This window comes from Gekko japonicus, unplaced genomic scaffold, assembly GCF_001447785.1.
Source record: "Gekko japonicus isolate JY-2015 unplaced genomic scaffold, Gekko_japonicus_V1.1 scaffold1818, whole genome shotgun sequence".
In the NCBI taxonomy this organism is placed as follows: domain Eukaryota; kingdom Metazoa; phylum Chordata; class Lepidosauria; order Squamata; family Gekkonidae; genus Gekko; species Gekko japonicus.
Window position 1 is genome coordinate 346572 of NW_015175414.1, and position 24216 is coordinate 370787.

At 44.0% G+C, this 24216-nt stretch overlaps 1 protein-coding gene across 1 annotated transcript in view; it reads left to right on the top strand.

Moving 5' to 3' along the window:
• Positions 1 to 17044, top strand: part of MED6 (mediator complex subunit 6) — a 20626-nt gene extending 3582 nt beyond the window's left edge. The window contains exons 2-8 of the mRNA XM_015425768.1: positions 5372 to 5531; positions 6693 to 6784; positions 12374 to 12456; positions 13359 to 13467; positions 14216 to 14331; positions 15140 to 15167; positions 15684 to 17044. Coding sequence (XP_015281254.1) covers positions 5372 to 5531; positions 6693 to 6784; positions 12374 to 12456; positions 13359 to 13467; positions 14216 to 14331; positions 15140 to 15167; positions 15684 to 15814 — 719 coding nt within the window. The 3' untranslated portion in view covers positions 15815 to 17044. The remainder of the gene's footprint in view (positions 1 to 5371; positions 5532 to 6692; positions 6785 to 12373; positions 12457 to 13358; positions 13468 to 14215; positions 14332 to 15139; positions 15168 to 15683) is intronic.
• Positions 17045 to 24216: the final 7172 nt, after the last annotated feature.

Sequence of the window (24216 nt, forward strand, 5' to 3'; positions counted from 1 at the left end):
ACTTCTTTGAGTGGCCGAGGGAAGGCGCCCTGAGTTAGTGATTGATTTATAATAGATACTAAGGACTTGTTAATGTGGTCTTTATATGATTGGACAAAGATCCAGGGCACAAGTAGTGGCTTTCATGAATCCCAGGAGCTTGTCACCATCCATCATGGAAACTGGGTCAAAGTGGTCCAAAATTAGAACAAGCAGTATATTAGGCGTTTCTGCTGGTGGAGTTGTGTTACAATTGGCATTGAAATCTGAGTGTATTTTCAATATTTTATCAGCGATATTTTGCAAACGTATCACAGCTAATTGTCTGTTCCTGATACAATGAAGACTCAACTTTAGGAGTCAGCAGATGCCATGCTACCTTGGACATTTGGGATGGTCAGGAACTAGCTGATGGAGTAATGGAGAAGTCACATTTCTTTGCCACTATCACTGCTGCTTAATAATAAATTATTAACATATTTAATCACAACAAGGTCAGATGTTGCATCTTTATGTCACGTTGACCTCATGTTTTGGCATTTTAAGGCCAAATACACTTGGATCTCACTGTCACAACTGATGCATTTTGCAGTGATGAGTAACTTTTTGCATTTTAAAAATTATGCTAAGTAGTTTAACAGGAGTTGAGCTAAGTTGGACTCAAAACTTGGGGTATAGAACTCTCTTTTTATCCTACCCTGCCCCATAAGAGATCAGGATAATGTACATTGTTCTTCTCCCATCCCATGTTCTCTTCACAACTGTCCTGTGAGGTAGAGTAGGCTGAGGGAGAGTGACTGACCCAAGCTTCCTTGGAAAGCTTCATGAGTGGTGGGTGTAAATCGGCCTCTTCTAGTCTCTATCCAGTAGGTCTCACTGACTCACTTTTAGCCTGATGCATTTATACAAATCAGTTCCAACTGCTCTTACGAAGTGCTCAATCCACAATTGGTATCTGGCAGATTTTGTGACAAGAGTGTGAATGCTTGTCCCTGATGGGATGTAGTCATTTGCCTGGTCATGCAGACTCATAAATATGATGGGATGTAGTCATTTGCCTGGTCATACAGACTCATGTGCTGGACTTTGCCAAGCATAAGCAGTGGTGGTTAGGAGGGCTTTTTATCATCACTGGGGAGAGAGCCACCAGTTTTCCTCAAACTTGAAATGGCTACGTTCAATTGAGCTTTTCCAAGTTATATTGGTTGAATGCTGCTCTTGAAGATTGTTCAGCAGTACATATGTTCATAATGTGGCTCACAGTGTTCTACAGCTACTGAACCTCCTTTCTGTGTTGTAGTGACTTGTCAAATTTTAAATATTTTCTGTTAGTATTGGGGTCAACTTTAAGTGTGCTGTTTTGTCATGAGCCTTTGGGCAAGTAAACTATGGAATCCCTTTTAAATGTTGACTTGAATGAGCTTGAAAAGAAAGCGGGGAAGTTGTAATCAAGGGTTGAAAATACTTTTCAATCAGAATGGGGTCAGAATGCTGCAAGTTTACTGCTGCCCAGTGTTGACCTGAATTGGATTTTAATTGCAGCTAGCTGAAAACACTTGGGATTGTATGCAAGTGCTGGTAAATCATTCTGAAAAAGGGCAAATTTTGCTGCTGTTGGAGAACTCAGGATCAGGTGTGGATCGAAATCCAGAATTATACTTTACTGCTTGGCTGTAACCATTGCCATGTGGTGAGTTGAGTTAGTCTGCCTTTCTGCTTTGCTTTCTGCTACTTTAATTTGTTCTGATGAGCACAAAAGGCAGGCAGCTGATCAAGTGAACCATTGGGCACTGGGTTTGGGTCTTTGGGTTTGCTTTTGTTCTCACAAAATTATATAAGAGGTTAAGTGTGTTCCATTGCTTCTGTGTATTGGAACTACCAAGTTCTGTGTTTCTTCATGAGATTTAAAAAGGTAATTTTGAACAGGAAAATCTTTGAAAGTATCAGACAAGCACAACTGCTCCAGTAAGAGCAACAGCAAAGCTCCATATTCATAAAGCCTGGGCAGGTATTATATAACAATCAGTCCTGGCATTTATGTTTTTTTATTTAATGTTAAACACAGGCATTGCTTCTAATCTGTCAAAGGTTAAAGGACTAGATAGGAGCTGCGGTGGCTCAAGTGGTTAAGACGCTGAACTGCAGGCTGTGGAAGGTCAGTAGTTCAGCAGTTAGAGACCCGGGTGCCGCATGATGGAGTGAGCTCCCATCTCTAGTTCCAGCTCCTGCCAACCTAGCAGTTCGAAAGCAAGAAATTGCAAGTAGATAAATAGGTACCACTTCGGTGGGAAGGTAACAGCGTTCCATGCGCCTTGGTGTTTAGTCATGCCGGCCACATGACCACGGAAACGTCTTCGGACAGCGCTGGCTCTTCGGCTTTGAAACGGAGATGAGCACCGCAACCCTAGAGTCCGATTCGACTGGCTTTCGAGCAAGGGAACCTTTACCTTTACCTTAAAGGACTAGATAGACAGGTGGTATGACCACTGTGAACAAATGGTATGAAAGAATGAGCTGCATTGCAGAAAATCTCATCATGAATAAGAATATTTGTTATATCATCGATCTTTATCAAAATAATTCTATGTTTGGTATATGTTTGGTATATTATTGAAAATTATAAAAGAAAATTTAAAAGAAAAAAATGAATAAGAATATTTTAAAATCTTCAAAAAAAGATTGAAACCTGCATTTCTGACACATACCAATAATTACTTCCTACTATATAGGAACAGTGACTTTTTAAAGTAAGTTTTTGTTGTCATATTGCTCATGGCTACTCTTACAAGTACATGAAAATAGTAACCAAAATTAATAGTCACAAGAAATTAGACTGACATTTATCTTTGTTGCTGTGGCATTACTATGTCTCTGCACACATCCATTCCTTGCTGAAACAGCCTGTGGTAGTGTTCTGTGCTGCCTGATGTACATGTGGATATTTCCCACTGCTTCAGATCCCAGATGTAGTTTTTCTTTATGATTTAAGGACATCCCCCAACATAAGCATGATTGTACATAGGAGTGGCTGTGGGGGACATTCCTGTGTTGTTAATTTTTCATGTGGATAGCAGCCCACAGTGATTATACATAATACTTATTGAATCTGTGCTCTTTATATGCTCTTGTTTCAACAACACACATCTTTATTCTAGCTGATAGGAAAAAATGATTGGTAAAAGGCTACACTGAACAAAGCCAGCTTTAACAGAGGCAGAACATAACAGAAGCATTTACATAAGAATTTGAATATTTCTTTGCCTGTTTCTATTTTATGCAAGAGTTAGACCAGCATATTAGAGACTGGTGTGGTGTATGCATTATTCATAGACCTATTTGTGCTGCATTACTCATGGCTTCTCAAGCATCTAGGTATGCTTTCTAAAAGATTTCTAAAACAGTGTATTCATATTTTATGCAGCTGTATATATTGTGGCTGAGCTTGCATTACTTGTTTACTCAAAACTTCCTTTCAAATCAAACATCCATCTTAGAATACTTACAGTGGGATTTCTGGGTTTGCAAGAAATGTGGGTGCAAGTTCATTACAGTCCTGTATTCTTTTTCACCCTTGTGTAATATCCTTCTACTTCGTAAGGCAGGTGCTTTGTTTCCTTTGTTTGAAGCCTTTGGAGACATTTGTGATTTCCACTGTGGTATAAAATGGCTGTGTTGCTAGTTCCTTCTCACTTCCTCGTGTCTCCATCCCTTTAATTTTGCTTAGAGTATTGCTGCAGTTTGCTTTGCTTTGCGTCCTTTGTGCTTTCTGGATGTAGACTACATTTTAAGTATGAGAGAATTCAGTGTTCCTATGACTTATCTGCTATATAACTCTTTGTAAATAGTCTGTTACTTGAAGTATTCATAAAGCCTGAATAAAGAATTCTCATAACAAAGGTTTGTGGGAGAGCAAGAGACTGCTTATTAGTGATATAATCCCCTAGCCCATCTGAAACTAATTAGATAGCTCTAATATTCTACTTTTACTGTTCACACAGACACAGTTTTCCCCATAACTGGTTAACCGTCACTCTAGGTATCATTTGAGTTGATCAGGACTAAGAATGGGCACAAACCAAATTATGAACTGAAATTCATCACGAATCAGGCCAAGTTCGTGGTTCGCAATCCTTGGTTCTCCCACAAACCAAACCGTTGTTCTTGGAGGTTCGTGAGGTTTGTGAGAGTGGTTCATGGGCCAGACATGCTGGTACCAATGAAAATTTTCCAGGCATGGTTGTGTGTGTGTGCGGACTTCTGCAGCTTTTCTGCAGCCCTGGAAACACCAGTAGTGGCCCTCCAAAGCTTGATAGGAAACTTTGGCTGCCAACAAAAGACCTCCCATTCTATGGATATATACCCCCAGCTCACACTCAGCTGCTTTCCCTTTGCAGCAGGCAGTTAGGCAGAGAGGGAGTAGTTACTATTACAGGCAGAGAGGGAAGGAATTGGAAGTCTGTGTGAACAGTGTTGATGCTTCAGGGCTCTGAGCCATACCTGTCTTTCTGCTACAGCCAGACAGAAGGGCTCAGCCAGTGGGTTCCTTGGCTGAGGACCCACACAATCCCCTTCAGTGGGAGTTTTGTGCACCTGTTCCCAGCTGGGGCGGTATCTGGTGTTCTCAAGGCTCTGAGCCACACCTGTCCCTCTGCTACAACCGGGCAGAGGGGCTCAGCCTGTGGGTTCATTGCCTGAGGACCCACACAGTCCCCATCAGTGGGAGTTTTATGCACCTATCCCTGGCTGGGTCGGGGTCTAGTGGTCTGAGGGCTGTGAGCCATACGTGTCCCTCTACTACAGCCAGGCAGAGGAGCTCAGCTGCAGCCAATCCTCACCAAAGCATCCCACAGCCAATCATCACCAAACTTGGAGGACAAGTAGAGGGGCATCCTGGGGAGGTCTTCTGTGAGTTTGATGTCTCTAGCTTGCAGGGGGTCTGTTCGACAAACTCCTAAGAGAGCACTTTCCTGGGGGCACCTGCTTTGGGGGGCTGTAACTCGGCCCCCCTAAATACAGTCCTCACCAAATTTGGAGGGCAGGTAGAGGAAAATCATCTGGAGACTCACTGAGAGTTTGGTGTCTCTAGCCCACTGTGTGTGTGTGTGTCTCTACTGCACCACAAACCTCACAAACCATGCACCAGTTTGTTAAACGGAAAGGAACCTCACAAACCTCATCCCTAGTGAGGACTGATTTATTGTTAGGGTCTATTCATATCTGATTATTATCATGTGTCAGGCTGGTAGAATTTTAACAAAGTTACCTAGCAGCATCTGGTCTTGAAATCCCAATAGATATTGGGTGGACATGGAAAAGCTTTTTAATTTGTGGAAATATGTCACCATTGTACTGTACTTGTATTAACTCTGGGGTTTTCTTTCCCTCTGCCCAGATAATCTCCTGGGAATTTCCTGGGTTGATAGTTCCTGGATTCCAATATTAAACAGTGGAAGTGTATTGGACTACTTCTCAGAACGTAGTAACCCATTTTACGATAGAACATGCAACAACGAAATGGTCAAAATGCAACGAGTAACCTTGGACCACTTGAAGTAAGTTACTTTAAGTATAGTAGTGATCTATCAGACTGTTTTCAGAATGGTGGCTGTTAGTTTCTGTGAAGGGTCCAATAGTCCAGTATTTGGTTCCATTTTCCTTTTCCATTTATAATTAGCTGTGTCTTATAGTTTCAAATAATGAAGCTATCCTTTTAAAAATTATTAATAATTTTACAAATAAACTATGAACCAAGGCATTTCTTGGAAAAGAAATACTAATGAGGCCAGAGAAGTACTGTGCCTTTTTGCATTTTAAAGTATACTCCCTAGAGAATAATTTCAGTGATTTCATTAGTAAGTAGTTACCCAGAAACTTCCTGGGGCTTTATTTCTGCTTATTCTGAAAATGCTTAATAATAAAGCTGCTGCCTTCTTTATGGATGTTTTGAAATTTTGTTGATTTTTGCATGTGTTGCATATTAGGCTTGCAATGATGTTCAAAGCCTGATTTAACCCAAACACTGATTTAATATCACTTTTTGTCCCATTACCCATCAGTGAATGGGTGACAAGTGGGGTTGCTAACTGCCTGGAGAAAAACAGTGTCCTATACCTTTAAGAGAGACCTTACCTCCATGCCATGGAAAGCTTCATCTGCCCATTTCTACACATTTATTTATTCAGTTATTTATACCCAGCCTTTCTCCCCAGTGGGGGCCCAAGGTAACTTACATCTTTGTTAGGGTTGCCAAGTCCTACCTGTTGTTGCAGCGGGGGACTCCCGGCTCACTCCTGGAGTGCTCACACGCACGAAGCGCGCATGCGCCACAACCACGTCACCCGGAAGTGACGCGATCACGCCGGGCACGCTGGGGGCGGGGCCACGACCACCCGAGGGAAAACCCCGGGGGGACTTGGCAAGCCTAATCATTGTTCTGTCCTCCATTTTATGCCCATGATAAACCTGGGAGGCAGGTTAGGCTGAGTGTGTGTGACTGGCCCAAGATCAGCTATCAACCTTGCATGGCAGAGTTGGGGTTTCAAATCTGGTTCTTCCAGATCCTAGTCTGACCGTTGTGCCACATTTAAACTTATTAAACCTTTATTAAAGGGACAGGACATTTTTCTCAAGGCCTGCTGGCAGTGCTAGTGACAGGCCTTCTTAGTTGGTCTCTGTTGAATGCAATAAGATTGAATCTTTTTTCTTCCTTCCAGCCAAATGGTTGGTGTAGAATATATTCTTCTCCATGCACAAGAGCCTATTTTGTTCATCATTCGTAAGCAGCAAAGACAATCCCCCGCTCAAGGTAAGGATTGCCGCAGTGTTCCTCTTAATGTTTCTATCTTTTAAAAATAAGGAGCAAACCAGCATGTAAGTACACTGTCACACACCGAGGGGTCTCCATAGGGTTCAGCACAGCTATATCCCTCCTGCCCACCTGAACACAGGAAAAGCATATTTCCTGACGGGTTTCAACATCCATGCTGAGGCCTTCCTGTGCTGTCTAGCTCAGGATTTCATTGCTGTCTTGAAAACCTTGACTGTGACCAACATTGTATTTGGTGCACTGAGCAGATGAATAGGGCTGCCAGGAGGCCTGGAGAAAAACACTTTGCTGCTTTAATAGAGGATTAATGTGGTAAATACCATCACTGTTAAAGTGATAGGAGAACATGCTCTAGTTGTTTTGTCATTGTTATTGTTTGTTGTATTTGTGAATCCCCAACCCCTGTTTCTGCAGGGCTCTGGGCAATGTACAACCACAGATAAAACAAGATAAAATCAGTTAAAACATTAGTAGAACAGTAAAGACGTGGTAGCTTACAGGTCCCCAACGTGATGCCCATGGGTGCCATGGTGCCTGTCGACACCTTTTCCTGGTGCCTGTCAAGTGCTTTTAGAAGGTGGGAGAGGCTAGGAGGGGCATTTGCCCAGCAGGGCTTCTGGTTGGCTGTGCAGATTAAAAGGCATCTCGTTAAACAAGGCTTCTCGAAAGAGCTCTCTCAGCCCCACCTACCTCACAGGGTGTCTGTGGTGGGGAGGGAAAGGGAAAGGAGATTGTAAGCCACTCTGAGACTCCTTCAGGTAGTGAAGGGTGAGGTATAAATCCAATCTCCTCCTCCACTGCCGCCGCCGCCTCCTCTTCTCCTGAAATGTCAGATTGTTAATATTAGAGTTATGTTTAACCTTAGGTAAAGGTTCCCTTGCTCGAAAGCCAGTCGAATCCGACTCTAGGGTTGCGGTGCTCATCTCTGTTTCACAGCCGAAGAGCCAGCGCTGTCCGAAGATGTTTCTGTGGTCATGTGGCCGACATGACTAAACACCAAGGCGCATGGAACGCTGTTACCTTCCCACCGAAGTGGTACCTATTTATTTACTTGCAATTTCTTGCTTTCGAACTGCTAGGTTGGCAGGAGCTGGAACTAGAGACGGGAGCTCATTCCGTCATGCGGCACCCGGGTCTCGAACTGCTGAACTACTGACCTTCCACAGCCTGCAGTTCAGCGTCTTAACCACTTGAGCCACCGCAGCTCCATGTTTAACCTTACTCCTTGACATTTTGTGATTCTCCACCTCCTCTAGCAGCCGTTTTGTGATTGTGCCCACTGCCCTGTGTCAGAATTCTAAAGGTGCCTGGATGCTCAAAAAGGTTGGGGGCTCCTGTGGTAGATCATTTCTCGATCAGGTTTAGATTTGCAGTTCCCTATAGCCTCTGCAGGTTCAGAGGCCTGTTAGAATTATCTGCCCCTTTTGATTGCTGGATTGAAATAGTTTCCTGATAGCTTGTAGGGATTTTTTCCAGTGGATGTGACTGGGAATTCCGTTGCAGGTGTGGTTGATCTCTGAAGTGGAGAAATGTCCCAGTCAGCTAGTGTTTGGGCTTCTCTTCAGCAGGCTGGAGACCAGTCAGCTCTCTATTGTTTACTAAGGAGCTTGGGGGAAAGAAATGGCGTGAATGATGGCTAGAGTGTTGGCAGCAAAAGACCTACAACTATTGTGCTTTACATTTCTCCTTCTTGGCACCTGATGGCCCAGGGGGGCTGGCCAGCTTGAGGGAAAAGGTAGTGATTATCTTTGTGGAAAGGCATGGTCCTTATTCCACTTCAAGACACTACAAAACAGCTACTGCTGGAGATATTCTCCTTTGATTCCTCTGATCTAACAACTGTCAGCCAATCGAATATTCTGTTCTGGGACAAGATGGCGTTTCATAGCTTCTCATCTCCCAGGTGTTTTGTTTTTGGAATGAAACATGTTATCTGTACCCTTTTTCAATTTGGTTGTCAACCTGGTTTGGGTATGGAAGCAATCTTGGTCACCTTAGCTGATGACTACATCAGCGAATGAACAGGGGCAGTTCTCTTAGATGACTTGGCAGCTTACAGTACCATTACCCTCAGTACTGGGCTCTGGAGGTTGTGTTCAGTGGTTGTCCTAGTTTCACGCTCCATTCTGATGTATGATTTGTCCATTGCTGTACTTAATTTGATTGTGTTATACAGGGTTCTAAAAACTATGGGTAAATTGCTATGAAGTTTTTTGGGTTTTTTGTATGAAGGGCAGTGTATCAGTTTTTTAAATAAAGCAGTCTTGGGAGTGGAGAGTATCTATGTGCATCTCATACTTCCTTTCCGCTCAGTCAAGACAGCCAGTGTGATAAAGTGGTTACAGTTGTTGGACTAGGATCTAGGAGATCCAGGTTTAAATATCCACTTTGCCAAGGAAGTTTGCTGGGTGACCTTGGGTCACATGCTTTCAGCCTAACCCATCTTAGTGTTGTTGTGAGGATAAACTGGAGGAGGGGAGAACGATGTAGACTGTGTTGTGTACCTGTTGGGGAGAAATGAAGTAAATGACTAGTTTTGAGGGCTCCAGCACTTGGCCAATCAGAGGAGGGCTGGATATGAAAGATATGTTCCTCCCCTGCCATTCCCCAATACACTTGGCCAATCAGAGGAGGGCTGGATAGGGATATGAAAGACATGTTCCTCCCCTGCCATTCCCCATAATAGTTGCTTGTACTTCTTCAAAGTGTGGGGGAGAAATACATGAAGATCTTTATATATGTGGGCTCTGTGCTTATCTAGGGAGGGTGTCATGATCTGGAGATCTGTGCAGGACTTAGGGTTGCCAAACCCCCCAGTTTGCCAGGGGTCCCCCGTTTTGGCAGGGGGGTTCTACCCCGCCGCTGACCAGATGGCCGGTGGGGAAGCCCTGCCCCCAATACCCACAGCCACCCCTCTCCCTTTTCTCTTGAGAGAGAGGGGTAGCTGCCTTTAAGTGCATGGACGTTTCCTCCCAAGCCCGCTTGAGATCAGGCTTGGCTTGCAGGGAAATGTCAGCCTGTACTTAAAAGGGAATTGCCGGCTCTTTGCTCTTAAAGGGGAAATGCAGCTCCGTACATTTAAAAGGGAAACGCCAGCTCCTTTAAGTGCAGGGAACTGGCCTTTCTGGAGATCGAGCGTGTGGGTGGGGCGGCGGATGTCCCCAATGTGATGTCATCACATCGGGGATGCCCCGCCCCCTCCAGGAACGCCCCCAAAGTCCCCCACTGGGGGCGGAAGATGGATTTGGCAACCCTAGCAGGACTGGGCCTAGTGAGGCCTAAGAGACCTGTCTGGGAGTGGGAAGCAAACAGCCTACAATCCCCATAAGGCTTTGCGTCAGCAGTAACCAATGGGGGTCAAGGAGCCTATGAAAAGGGTAAGGAACTCAGTTGCACCTTGAATAAAACTTTGTTGGTTTTAAAAGTGCTATGTATCTCTCCCATGCAACTGAGGCAGCTGAGCAAAGCAAGGCAGAAGTAAGAGGAGGAACCTCAGCCAATGGAGGGGTAGAAAGGCTTACCTTTGTCTCCTGTGCGATTGAGACAGCTTGGCCTGGAAGCAAGCTCTGGCTCATTCTCTGCTTCCCCCTGGGGGGAGGAGCCTCAGCCAGTGCAGGGAACAGAAGCCTGCCTATCTATCTATCATGTGCGATTGAAAGAGTCTGGTAAAGCAAGTTGTGATGCAGCAGCAGCAGAACTGTAGAAAGAAGCAGGAGACAGCCAGTTTCTTGCAGGCCAGATAGGAGCCCTCCAAGGGCCTTATCAGGTCCACGGGCCACATGTTTGACACCCCTGTGGGAGAATTGCCTCTCCCCTTTCAACAAGACAAAAAGAAAGTCCAAGACAGCATGGAGGAGCCAACCTCCCCCCCCCCCGCTGGATAGCTCAGGTTGGGGGCAGCACAGTTGACCCCCCAAAGGCTCTGACTTGGTAGTACTACAGTTTTATAGTGCTTATATTCTGGACTGCTGGTGCAAAGTGGAGGTTGAGCCTTGGTGTGCCATTTAGGTTGGGGAGTGCCTCCACCATAATCTTCTAATTAGTATCCCCCCCATCATTGCTTCAGGTGAGAAGAGACCCTGGGCCCCCTGCCTGCCCTCGTGAGGCTCCAACTTTTTGTGTCAATATATTTAATCTTCCATCTGGCCCCATGTGTGGATATTTAAATTCAGAGATTGGATTTATGAATAGAAAAGGCACCCATACCTTTAAGAAATGGCTGCCTTCTGATATTTCAGAAGTCATTATGGAGGGGGTGGGGTGCTATGCAACCACAACAGTATTGCCAGCCTTCAAAGCTGGGTTTCTGTCAGTAAAAGGCAGGAGGGAGGGCCCTTATTAGGACTATTTTGGCATCTCTTGCTCCCTTCCTTCTTGCAATGGAGGAAGGACTCATCAGGGAAGGGTCAGAAGCACCCACCAGGCAACTTGCTATCATGCAGTTTGTATGACTCAGCTGGAGCAGTGGTGGGTACCAAATGACTTAATTTGCCTAGGACTAGTGGCAGCCTCTGCACAACTTGCCTGGGCCTGACAGTGGCTAGTTCCCAACTCACCTAAACAACTTGCTACTCCTCGTCTTTTGCATCTTGGCCAGACTTTTCCCAGGGAGGGAAGAAGGAAAGTAGAGAGTCAGCAGCATGGTGTCATGGTTAGAGTGTCAGACCAGGATCTGGGAGACCCAGATTCAAATCCCCGCTCTGTTGTGAAAGCTTGCTGGGTGGCCTTGAGCCACTCACTCTCTCAGCCTACCTCACAGGGTCGATGCGAGGATAGAGCAAAGAACTTTCTGGTGATCTCTGGCCCAAAAGATATCTGGCTGTCCTCAACCAGAGCCAGGGCCTTTTCGCCCCAGGTGCCAGCCTGGTGGAACTCTCTACAGCTCCGCAGGGCCTGTAAGACAGAGATGTTCTGCCAGGCCTATGGTTGAGGACAACAGCAGTTTCCATTGTGCCTGGCCTCTCCTTTTTGTCCTCTTCTCTTTTGGCCTCCCTTATGGGGTAAGGGGAGGAATTGGTCTGTAAGTGCCATCTTGTAATAGCTACTAGAATTTTTGTAATTTTACACGTTTATTGATTTGATTTGATTGTAATTTCACTGAAATGTTGTTCACCACCCTGAGCCCTACATGTAGCGGAGGGCGGTCTATAAATTGAATAAATAAAAGTAAGTAGAGGAGAATGATACTGCTTTGGGTACCCATTGGGGAGAAAGGTGGGGTATACACAAAATAAATAATAAATTAAGCTGAAGAGTGGTGGGGGCAGGTAAAAGAAAGTTTGGTTGGTGAGTGGAAAGATGGAAACAGGGAAAGGGGAGACTATATATGGGGTGCCAGGAGGAAAGAAAGAAGTAATAGTGTGGGAAAGGGGATACAGGGTGAAATGAAATCATCCCCCCCCCCCCAAGTCCTTGTGGTTTCCGCGCTTGTATATACACAGAGCGAGAACACGCTGTATGTATTTTTCTCTGTTTGGAAGATGGACTTGAAGTACCATGAATGATCAATAAATTTTGAGCTACTGATCCTTAAGTTGTAACCCAGTGCTATGGGTTACTCTTTTACAGTTATTCCATTGGCTGATTATTACATTATTGCTGGAGTGATTTATCAGGCACCTGATTTGGGGTCAGTTGTAAACTCTAGAGCGGTAAGTTTCTGTCTTCTTTTTTAAAAATGATAATAAGAGTTGCCTGTGTAGTACTTGGTTTGTTCCCTGATTGCTTAAATCCCCCCTCTCCAAGGCTATCCTCTTTTAATCTTTTCTGGAAAATGTACAAGAGCCTAAGAGCAATAAAGAAAAAAAAAGATGACGCATATCTTTGAATTAACTGTTACATAGTGTATATAGGGCTGCCAAGTCCCCCCGGGGGGCAGAAATCCCCCCGGCCCAGAGGCCCGTTCCCCGACGCCGGGGAATCAGGCCCTGGGGGGAACCCTGCCCCAGTGTGCACGTCACAGGGAAGTGACGTTATGACGCCGGGCACACTGGGGGCGGGGCCACGGCCATACAAGGGAAAACTCTATAGTTTTCCCTTGTATGGTTGTGGCCCCGCCCCCAACGTGCCCGGCATCATGACGTCACTTTCCTGTGACGTGCATGCGGCGCACGCACCGGGATCCGCACGGGAGTCCCCCGCCGGCAAGGTAAGTGCCACTTGGCAACCCTAAGTGTATAGTTTTTATATTAGAGGTGGGAATGACCTGAATTAGAGGTGGGAATGACCTGGCACCAGAAACGTGCCAGGACCTGGTCTGAACACTTCTAAATGCAACCTTTAAATATGTGTACTAACAAATAGTCTTTCCTGCCCCCTATATGTCTCCAACCCTTTTGTTTCACTGATTGGCAGGGGGTCTGTCACATGGTAATTGTCTCCTTCCCCTTTCTGATTTTGGTATAAGAAACCAAAGGAAGACTGTAGGCACCAAACTAGCCCAAAATATTGCGCTGAATATATATGGGATTTTATTTTGTGTGCTTTGTTTTGTATGGCTACTGTATGGCAGTGCAAGGGAAATGATACATTTTGTTACCTATACTTTATAAAGCTCAGTGCAGTACATGGAATCCAGTCAGCTTTTGAGGAAGCCTTGTCCTACTGCCGCTATCACCCATCCAAAGGCTATTGGTGGCATTTCAAAGATCAAGAAGAACGAGGTAGGATTTCTAAGGAGTCTGGGCTCTAAAATCACTCCCCCCCTTTTTCATCAGTGTGCATTCTAAGATTAGGTGTGGTCTGTGCTGAAATTTGTTAATACTGCTGATTTTGCTTAAAACAGCCAAGAAGAGGTAAAATATTACAGAAATGTTCTGAATCAACATAGTGTTGGAGTGGGCTCCCAGTTTTGATTAGTGTGATTGCTTTACGACCTTAAATTTGTGGGTAGGGACAGCAAGAGGGGGGGAAAAAATCTGTCTTCTTTCCACACTACGAAAGGGACTGATACTATAGAAAAGCCACGTGATTGTTTTTGATTTAGCATCACTGTATAATTAATAAGTAGAAATTTGAGGAGTATATTTGAATGGGAGGAGGGACTAATCTCCTTCATAGAAAACCTAAAGTTATCAGTAGAATTGGTAGAAAATTGTAGAAATGAAAGCTACTGTAAAAAGACGTGTGTGTGAAGAGAGTCAGGGAAACACCTGCGCAGTGAAAAATGAAGATGAGAAACTGAATCCATAAGTGAGTTAGTGAGCACAATGATACCTCCTTAAGTATTTAGAAAATGTTAACAAACTATTGTTGTTATTCCTTTTGCTCTTCTCATCATATTGCCGTTATATTCTTGTATTGTTACATGTTGAAAACAAAATAATTTTTTTTAAAGTGAGTTAAGGATCAGTGAAAGAAAAAAATTCTGGCTTGATGGGGTACTTTCATTGTCTCAACTTCTATTTTCAGATAAAACCAAACCCAAAGCTAAGAAGAAGGAAGAACCAAGCTCTATTTTCCAGAGGCAACGTGTAGATGCGCTACTTCTTGATTTGCGGCAAAAGTTTCCCCCTAAATTTGTGCAGGTATTAAGTTAAATTGTATTCATTTTGAGGTGGATGTGCAGGGGGTCTTTATAAAGGTGGTAGAGCTGTGTTACCCAACCTAAAGGGTAGAATATTCTGCTAGGGTTAGATGTGTTCTCTTGGTAAAAATTTTTAACCACAATGATGGATAATTAATTTTTAGCTTTCCACTATAAAAATCTGGAAAGCCGTACTGGAAACATCTCTTGTATGAGTTTGGTGGAAGTGAAAGTCTTTGCATAAGCCTACAGCTATGCAGTAGCTTTTCCCATTTATCTCTCTGAACGTTGTGATGCACATCTGTGGATTGTACCTTTTTGTATTCCATATCTTAAATCTTGGCCTTAACACGCTGCTGTTGGTCTGTGATGTGGTTGATTTAAGATAGGACCCTCAAAGTGGTTTGTTCATTTTAGCGTATCCTTTTCTTTGTCGGAGGGGAAGACAATGTGATCATGAAGACATTGGCATGAATCAAGTAGCAGTTCCTACCTATGTGCATTCATTAATGACTTCATCTAATATTGTGTATGTAAGGGGAAACAGAATTTTGCCTGACAAGCAGTGGCCAGTTTCTCAGCTGTGATATAACAGTAGGTGCTTGTCTGTCTCTGATTTATTCCTGACTGAGCATTCATAAATGAGGTGGCAAACATCACAAAGCTTTGAGAGCCCATTCCCAGCTTTGTCCTGAGTCTCTGTACCCCTGTACATTTTATAAATATAAAGATCAGTTTACAAAGAGTATGTCAAAGCCAGGGCATGTCCTTCTGATTCATGAGTTTGTTTTTTCATTTTTTCCCCACAGCAAAAACCTGGAGAAAAACCCATCCCAGGTAAGAATTTGGTTACTTTTTTTTAAAGGGCCAAATCCAGACATTACGTTTCTGCTGGGGCATTTAGGAAGATTGCCACTACTAGCACCAAAAGTGTTTAAATGTAAAGATTCACTGTAGTAGAATTTCAAAGAATTCTCAAAGGAAAGACAAACCAACCAACCACCCCCCCCCCCCCGAACCAACAACAATGGTCTGTGAATTCTTACAAATGTCCTGGTTGCAGGAAGCCTGATTCATAGGTAGGGCAACTGAATAGCAGCAGGTTACATGACGTCTGAGTCCTGGAAGTTTTATACTGCTTCAGTGACCCTTCAAATAAAGTGGGGATGTAAGCAAATTAGGGAAGCTCAAAAAGTTGTTTTCCCTTGGCTAACGGTATCAGTTGGATAATTGTTCTGTTCCTGCAAAAGTGGAACAAGAAGAAATGTGGTGCTGGATGTTTCCTGCTACAGTTCAGTGTAGTTCCATAACTTAAGTGTTTTGGATTAAATTGCACATATTTTATTTCACCAGTGGATCAGATCAAAAAGGAGCCTGAGCCAGCCCCTGAAGCTGTCAAGCAAGAGGAGAAAGAGGCTGCCAAGATCACTCAGCAGAGCACTAGCTCCAAAGGCCCGCCAGAGAAAAGGATGAGATTGCAATGAGAAGTGGTACAATGACACTCCAATATACAAGAAATAAATTAGTAAATTATATTTCTTCCCTGTCATTGTGGTCTGAATACTGCCCTGAGGACTACAACATTTAAAGGCTTAAACATATGAAATTGTGTTTTCTCCTTTGAATTGAACCGCTTACCCTGAATTAAATATTCAGAAAGCTGTTAGCAAACCGTTTGGTGCAGACAGGAAGGAATGGCACATCCCCTTGCTATTTTACTGTTCACAGCTCAGTTTCACTTGATGTATTTTTTCCATCATCAAAATCCATTATTTTCCAAGCCATGAGTAGGTGGCTTTTCTTTGAATGAAACTTCCCCTTTTTCATAAAGCATAGATCTTGGTATAAGTGCTTTGGGGAAGACTGCTTCTTCTGGCTCTGATTAGTAGATGTGCCTTTAAAACGGGAGAGCAACGATTACCTGTTGGGCTTATATGGAGAAAGGTGCAAACTGTATTTTGGTACTGAAGAATGAAGATGTCTGCTGTAGATAAGACAGTTTGCATAACTGCTTTGTAAAATCCATATAAATGGATTTCAGAGTCATGGTAAATTGCCTATGCTCCTTGATCTTTCTCTTAACACACTATATACCTTGAACATTCACTCTTTCTAACAATACCGGGTTATGAGTTCATGATGTCAAATAAAAATGCTTTGTATTTTTTTTAAATGATACAGAGGGCTGGCTGAATAAACATGATTACATTTTTCTGAACTTGAAATTGTCATCTTCCTGATACACCCCCTCCCCCAAATTAGACTCATAAAAAGAGGATAAATTAGGAAGGGTTGGCGTGCTATGCTACTCTTTTTGTCCATCTGATGGCATAGTACTTGCATTGGCAAATGGAGGTCAGTAACCAGTGGCTGAATTTAGTTGGGTTGCAGTAGTATTCTGTGGACTTTCTGTTTAACAGCCAAGTGTGGTCCTTCAGGTATGGAACAGATTGTGCCCAGAACATAGTTTACATTTCACTGCTTTCAGCAGCCATTAACTACTTAGATACGGTGCCTGGTAATAAAAAGTAAACCATCATTTTATAAATTTTGTGCTGTTCGGAACTCTTTCTGTTTTTAACCTTTCTGAAATGCTTTATAACTGAGGAATCAACATGTCAGACCACAACTGTAGTGGCAACTGCTTACACTGAAGACATTTGTTTGTGTGGTATCTCCAGTTTGTAAATGGTATATTGTTTTAATTGATAGGAGCAGGAATAAATTATTTTTGTGAAAATACATCTTCTGTATTGTCCTTTTTTCTATCTGTTTGGTTGTACTTAGTACATAGAGTTATTTTTGACGGCAGGGATAGCATCAAGGGTCAGCATGGCTGGATACTGCTGAGTCCCACACCTACTGAAGGATCACTGTTGTGCACACACATCCCACCTGCTCCCTCCAGGAATGGGAGATTGCTGTAGGAGACCCCAAAACATTTTTGAAATTTCCCACAGAAAGAAGTTCCTGGGGGCAGCAGAATGTAGTTGTCATGTTAAGCAATACTCCACTGCCTTCTGTGGTGCTTCGCTGACCAGGAAATGAAAGATTTTCCCGAAGACTCCTATGGTGTTATAGAGGCCTCTAGAATGAGTGCTTGTTCCTGTGGGAAGGGTGCTGACAAAGGCAGCAGAGCACAGTATTTTGCACCTCTGGCAAGACTTAAAGGAGAGCAAAGCTGTCTATGTCTTACTGGACCATACCCAGCCAGTTATCCTGTATGGATTTATTTCCTTTTTTTAAAAAAGCCTAATTAACCCCCTAAATTTTAGTAGATAAGCAATCTTTAGCAGAAACCAGATTGCAGTTTTCAGATTAGTGAAAAGACATATTACCAGTTGCCAGTTTTTAATCTAACCTCAATAAGAATTTTATTTTAAAGATTTAAACTTTAATAAAATGATGCTTGGTTTCTTACTGGGATTGCAGAATTGCCCCATGACTTCTTTCTTTGCCTACAGCAACATGAGTCATTTTTTCCAATAACCTACAAAGACATTTGAAGAAACTCGTGTCTTATTCTTACCGTTAACATTTTAGAGCATCAGATTGTTAGCTGAGATAGAAAATTCTCAACTCATTCTAGAATTGATACTCAAGTGTAATGTGGTAAGAGGACTGAGATGAAGCAGTGGCAGTTTCAGAAATATGACCCATAAAACAGTGGCGCCTGTTCTGTCTCTCAGATGGCTGTAAATTTTGTGAATTGCTGTTACAGAATGGAGATCTTTTTTCTTCATCAGGCAAGTGTTCCCTGCCAAACCTGCTATGCCCCCAATTAACCCTTCAGTTCTCTGCTTTATAAATTGCTAGTGTCCTGAACTGGGAGTTCTGTTCAGATGTCGAGACTTACTCTGCTTCACTTAGCTGGGCAAGGGGGTGGCGCCATGTCATTTAGTTACTAAAAATGATTGCTGTCTGAAGTCAAATAAATGCTGTCTAGTCATTTAAAAGTAAATGTAAATACTGTCTGAAGTGGAATAATCTGCTGGATGGTATCCATAATCCTATGCATGTGTTCAAAGTGTGGTGCAAGTGTGCTCTATGGTAAGTGGCAGTGGATGGTTGGTTTTTGTATATAACACCTTTCACATTATATATCATAGTAAACACATGTTTTATATGTGGAACTGGAAAGCTATAAAGTTGCATATGTAGAGTATCTCTGCTGGTCAATTGTTGTAAGCTGTGTTGTATTCTTCAGTTAAAATAAACACACAACATGAATAGCATGGTGTGTGACAACTGAATCAAATCAATTTCTCACAGGTTTGAGATGTGTTGAATCACAGCCTCCCTCCACTTGTCATAAAGAACGCTTTGGAGCCAGGCTGTGTGTATCAGATTCCTGCCAGACTTCAGTAAATCTACCACTGCAAACCTAGTCTGAAGATTTTATTAGTGTATTTTGACTTGGGGCAAGAAATGTTTATAATATTTGAGTGGACCTGTGCTTGTGAAGGTTTACAATCTACATGAGAAAATGGGAAGAAGGAAGGGATGGCAAAATTATATTGTTGAGCTCTATTTCTAATGGCATGAATTTTCCAGTCCAAATATCTGTCCAGTGCTGTCTTGCTACACTAGTTTGATAACTGCCTGGTGATACACACAAGGAAAGGATAGATGACTGTCAAAAGCAGACTAGATGTTCCAGGCCTCCAGTGGCAGTATTTATTTTATTTAAAACATTTTAATGTCACCTTTCCATCCAAATAGGGTTCCCAAGGTAGCAAGCATCAAAACATTTAAGGCATTAAAACAGCTTTTAAAGTAGCATAAAATATTTAAACAATTCAATACAAACGTATAAGCACAACCAGGGAGAAGGGACATTAACAGTTCTTGGGGGCTACACCAAACAAAACAGTCTTCATCTGCTGGTGGAAGACAAAGACTGGAGACAGATGAATCTCCCTGGGGAAGGAGTTCCAAAGTTTTGGTGCCATGACTGTGAAAGCCTTTTCTTGGGTTGCCACCTGTCTAGTCTCTGCTGGTGGGGGCACCTGGAGCAGGGCTTCTGAAGATGACAGAAGTGGATGGCTAAGTTCATACAGGAAAGGACATTCCTTCAGGTATGCTGGCCCCAAGCCATACAGGGTTTCAAAGGTCAATATCAGAACCTTGAACCAAGCCCAGAAGCATACTGGGAGCTTGTGTAAGTGGAGCCACTGAAGCAATATGGTCCCTACAACCCACTCCACCCAACATCCTGGCTGCAGCATTCCAATTGAAGTTTTCAAACACTTTCAAGGGTAGCCCCACACAAAGTACATTGCAGGATGTTAACAGCCATGGTGGCTCAGAGGTTAAGATGCTGAGCTGCAGACTGGAAGGTCTCTAAATCAGCAGATCAAGACCCTAATGCCGCTGACAGAGTGAGCTCCCACCTCTGGCCCCAGCTCCTGCCAACTTAGCAGTTTGAAAGCAAGAAATTGCAAGTAGATAAATAGGCACCACTTAGGTGGGAAGGTAACAGTGTTCTGTGCACCTCGGCATTTAGTCATGCCAGCCACATAACCACACAAATATCTTTGGACAGCGTTGGCTCTTTGGCTTGGAAATGGAGATGAGCACTAGCCCCTAGAGTTGGATTCGACTAACTTTCGAGCAAGGAAAACCTTTACCTTTTGCCTTTAATCTAGATGTTACCAGGGCATGCAGCACAGTGGCAAGATTTTTCCTGTCCAAGAGGGGCCCACAGATAAGTCACCAGTCAGAGCTGGTGAAAGCCCTAGCCACCACTGCTAGTTGGTTTTCTGACAGGACACCTGAGTTGGTCAGCACCCCCAAGCTATGAACCTGCTGCTTTAGGGAGAGTGCAACCCCATCCATTCAAAACAGGAGGTATCCCAATTCCTGGGTCAAACCTCCCCCTACAGTAGCACTTCTGTTTTGCTCAGACTAAGTTTCAGTTTGTTGCCTCCATCTATCCCAAAACTGCCTCCAGGCACTTGTTCATGGTTTCCACAGCCTCCCAGGGATCTGCTGGAAGCATCAGACAGAACTGAGCATCATTTTCATATTGGTGGTAACTTAGCCCAAAGCTCCAGATGACCTCTCCCAGCAGCTTTAAGTATATATTGAAAATCATGGGGAAAAGACAGAAACTTGCACCACACTCTGAAACTTGTCTTTGAGGAAGGAACAAAACCACTGCAGAACAGTGCCTCTGTGTCCCAACACCAAAAGGCGGCCCAGGATAGTACTGATAGATGGTATCAAAAGTAATTGAGAGGTCCAGGAGAATTAACTGGGTTGCATACTTCCCCATCCATCTCTCAGTGCAGGTCATCCACTAGGGCAACCAAGGTCATTTCAGTCCCATGCCCAGGCATGAAACCAGATTTGAATGGATCCATACAATCCACTTCATTCAGGAATACCTGAAGTTGCCTAGCTACCACTTGTTCAGTCACCTTGCTCAAGAAAGGTACATTTGAGACTAGGTGGTAGTTATTCAACTCACTCAGGTTTAGAGTAGGTTTCTTTAGTGGTAGACCCAGCACCGTCTGCTTCAAGGCCTCTCTCAGGGAGGCATTTACTGTCTCCCAGAGCCAGTCCACCTGTGCCAGCTCCCCACCACCACCACAGCGGATTTAAGCAGCCAGGAAGGACAGCTAATAGAAGACAGCAGAGGAGCAGTGCCTCCTAGTCTGCTATCTCACAGACCGAGGGTTAAGACACTGCATCAGACCATGAAAATGCTGTGCTCTTTGACAGCTTTTGAATGAATAAGGTGCTGTCTTCCTTTTGGGGGGGGGGCGAAGGGGATTTTTTTTTATTTTTGCATTTTCTACACACTACATATATGGAATGGAGAAAGGAATACTAATGCCCTATCACTATGGGAAATGGGTCAGGGAATTCTAGATACATATAATCTACTGGATAGGGGGAGGAAAAACTACGATTCTATTCTAAATCTCCTACTGGATACGGGGAAGGGATAAAGACTAATACAAATCACGATCTGGAAAGCTTAAAAATAGATTTTTTTAACCTATTAGTACTGGTTATAAAGAGATTAGTTTGATTATAAAAAGTATAAAGTTATTAGCTTAGCACAATTACTGCCCTTAGCATTCATGCTTTAGTTTTAGAGTCTTTTCTTCTTAGATTTCTTCGTTTTCTGCAGTTTGGGAGCGGCTTCTCCTTTCTCCGATTCACAGGGGTCATTTCCTGCGGGAGCGCACAGGAACGGAGCTCCGGCAGTAAAGAGCCCAGGGGCAGGCACATGCAACAAGGACCACCCCCTGCTCCCAGCAGCCCTCAGTCAGAGCAAGAAGCAGCCAGGTAAGTTGCAGAGCCCCCCCCAGTTCCCTAGTCCAAAACAGTCCAGTGGCACCTTTAACACCAAGTTTTATTCAGGTACGAGCTCTCCCTCCTCTGCGAGGACAGATCTGCACGTCCCCCCCCCCAATAATTCTTTTCCTTCTGCTTCTTTTTTACATTAAACATTTGATCCATAAATCTTTCCGCTTTTGGAACAGAGTCAATTTTATATTTTTTATCCTGGTAATTAAAACTCAACCCTTTTGGAAATAGCCATCAATACGATATTCCCTTTTTTTGCAGAGAGAGAGTAAGCATACTGTATAGTTTCCTCCTTTTTCTTACTTCGAATGGGATGTCTTTCAAAAATTTTAAGGATTTCTCCATTGTTGACTTTAGCACCAGTTCTCTGGTTGATCGTTTCATGAATTTTAAATAAGTTTCTCCTAGGAGTTTACTTTTCTTTATAAAGTCCGGGTAAGTCCTGTACACCACATCCATTTCCTTAACTGTCTTCTTGTTTGTAATACATTAGTGGGGCCAAGGCAACCGCCAAGAGTTCCTTTAAGTCCTCATTCTTATTCTCAGGTATTCCATGGAAATGTAAAACATACATGGATCTTTCCAGCTGGAGCTGTATTAGTTGTGTTTTATCCGAGGATCTCTCCTTCTCTGCTTCATCCACTCTTTTATTAATACTCTCAGTCTGTTTTTCCATCTTTTTCAACATTCTCTCAGTTGCTGTAGTTCTCTTGTCCATTTGCTTTAACTGTTTTTGCACATTGTCCAGTTTGGTGTTGAGAGTAGTCATCTGTTCCATTAGAGGGCGCAGTGCATTTGCTAACAGCGAAGAAAAGTCTGTAGCTGCTCCTGGTTCTGGAGGGAGTCGTTGGTATGTTATTTCCAGTCACCAGTTTTTTCTCCGGTGCTCTCCGTCCTCTCCCAGCCATAATATCAACAAGAAGTAAATTTTCCAAAACAAAGCAGAAGTTATACGTTTTAATTCCTCTTCATATATTTTAGCAGCTTTTGCATTCGCTTAACTTCTTATGCGCTTGGTTTGGCTCAAAGTCTCTTTATTTTCACTTTAAAACTGGTTTTTTTTACAGTTTACTCCTATGGGGGGGGGCTTGAATCTTCTCCCCCCGCGCTTCAAACTTAGGCACTTCCAATTACCACCAAGGCTCCATTCGCTTATTTTTCACCTGAGCTTTGCTTAGCTCACAGTTTGTAGCCTTGGAGATCTTTTGGAAGTCTTTTTTATGAGTTTGGTCATGATCGCTTGCTCCGGCAGTCGTCTTTAGGTGCCATACTGACTCCGCGGCGACGGTACCTATCGGGGAAGGTGAGCCTCAATTCCTCGGGTGTCCCCTTGGAAGAGGCTCTCCTCAGCTCCCCAGGCTGGGGGTCTCCTACAGAGACCCCAGGGGGGTCTGGGACTAACTCGAACCCCTCCCGTCAGCCGGGTCTCGGCGCATCTCCATCTGAGCGAGACGAGACGCGTCCGAGCGGCGAAACGCTTAAACCAGAAGAGGTGCTGTCTTCCAACCTAGGAACCTGATTGGTATGATCTCACATGTTTCAGCATGAGATGGCTAATTTTATATGAGATTTGAAGTTTCATATGAACCTGAATTATATTACTATGACTCTTTGGGGAATTGATACAAAAACTTACTCAGTGTGGCTTACAGAAGGGATTAATACATAACTTCTATATATCTAATTCCCAACATGCCCCCTCCATGTGGATATCTAAATCAGCACATCGAGGGCACTTGGGGGGCACGGAGGTTTTCCTGCACATTTGGGGCAATCCCCATATGTGCAGAAAAATCTGAAAACTTGGAAAAAATATGCGGGGGATATTTAAATCCCCCAAAAGTAAAAGAGTGTTCCCTATGCAGGTGCAGGGAACGCCCTGAGAATGGCTTTTTTGCCGCCGCTGCCAGAGAGGGGGAGGGAGCGGGAGAAGGCTTGGCCGGCCGGCGGCTGTAAGCCACTGAGGCTTCGCCGCCACCTGGGAGGGGAGGGGGAAAGTTTGGTGGGCCGAGCTCAAGCCTCGCCGCCACTAGGGGGAGGGGGGAAGCTTGGCGGGCCAGTCAGGCCACGCCGCCGCTAAAAAGCCGCCCCGCCCTCGCCACCCCCGGGGGGGGGGAGAAAGTTTGGCCGGCCAGACCTCACCACTGTGGGGGGTGGGGGAAGGAAGGGAGAAAGCTTGGTGGGCCGAGTTCAGGCCTCGTTGCCAGTTCTGGGGGGGAGGGAGAAGGCTTGGAGGGGCACGGGCAGTGGAGAAGGCTCACCTGCAGCTGTTTCCTTCTCCTCCCGTGGAGTTTCTCCTCCCCACTGCGAGTATCGCGGGTCCCCCTTCTTGTCTATATATCTACTAGCCAAGGCGCCCCCTGCGTGAGGTTATCTAAATCATGTCACCCCTCAACCGTCGTTTCTCTAAGCTAAAGAGCCCCAAGCGTTTTAACCTTTCTTCATAGGGAAAGTGTTCCAACCATTTTATCATTCTAGTTGCCCTTTTCTGCACTTTTTCCAATGCTATAATATCCTTTTTCAGGTGTGGTGACCAGAACTGTACACAGTATTCCAAATGAGGTCG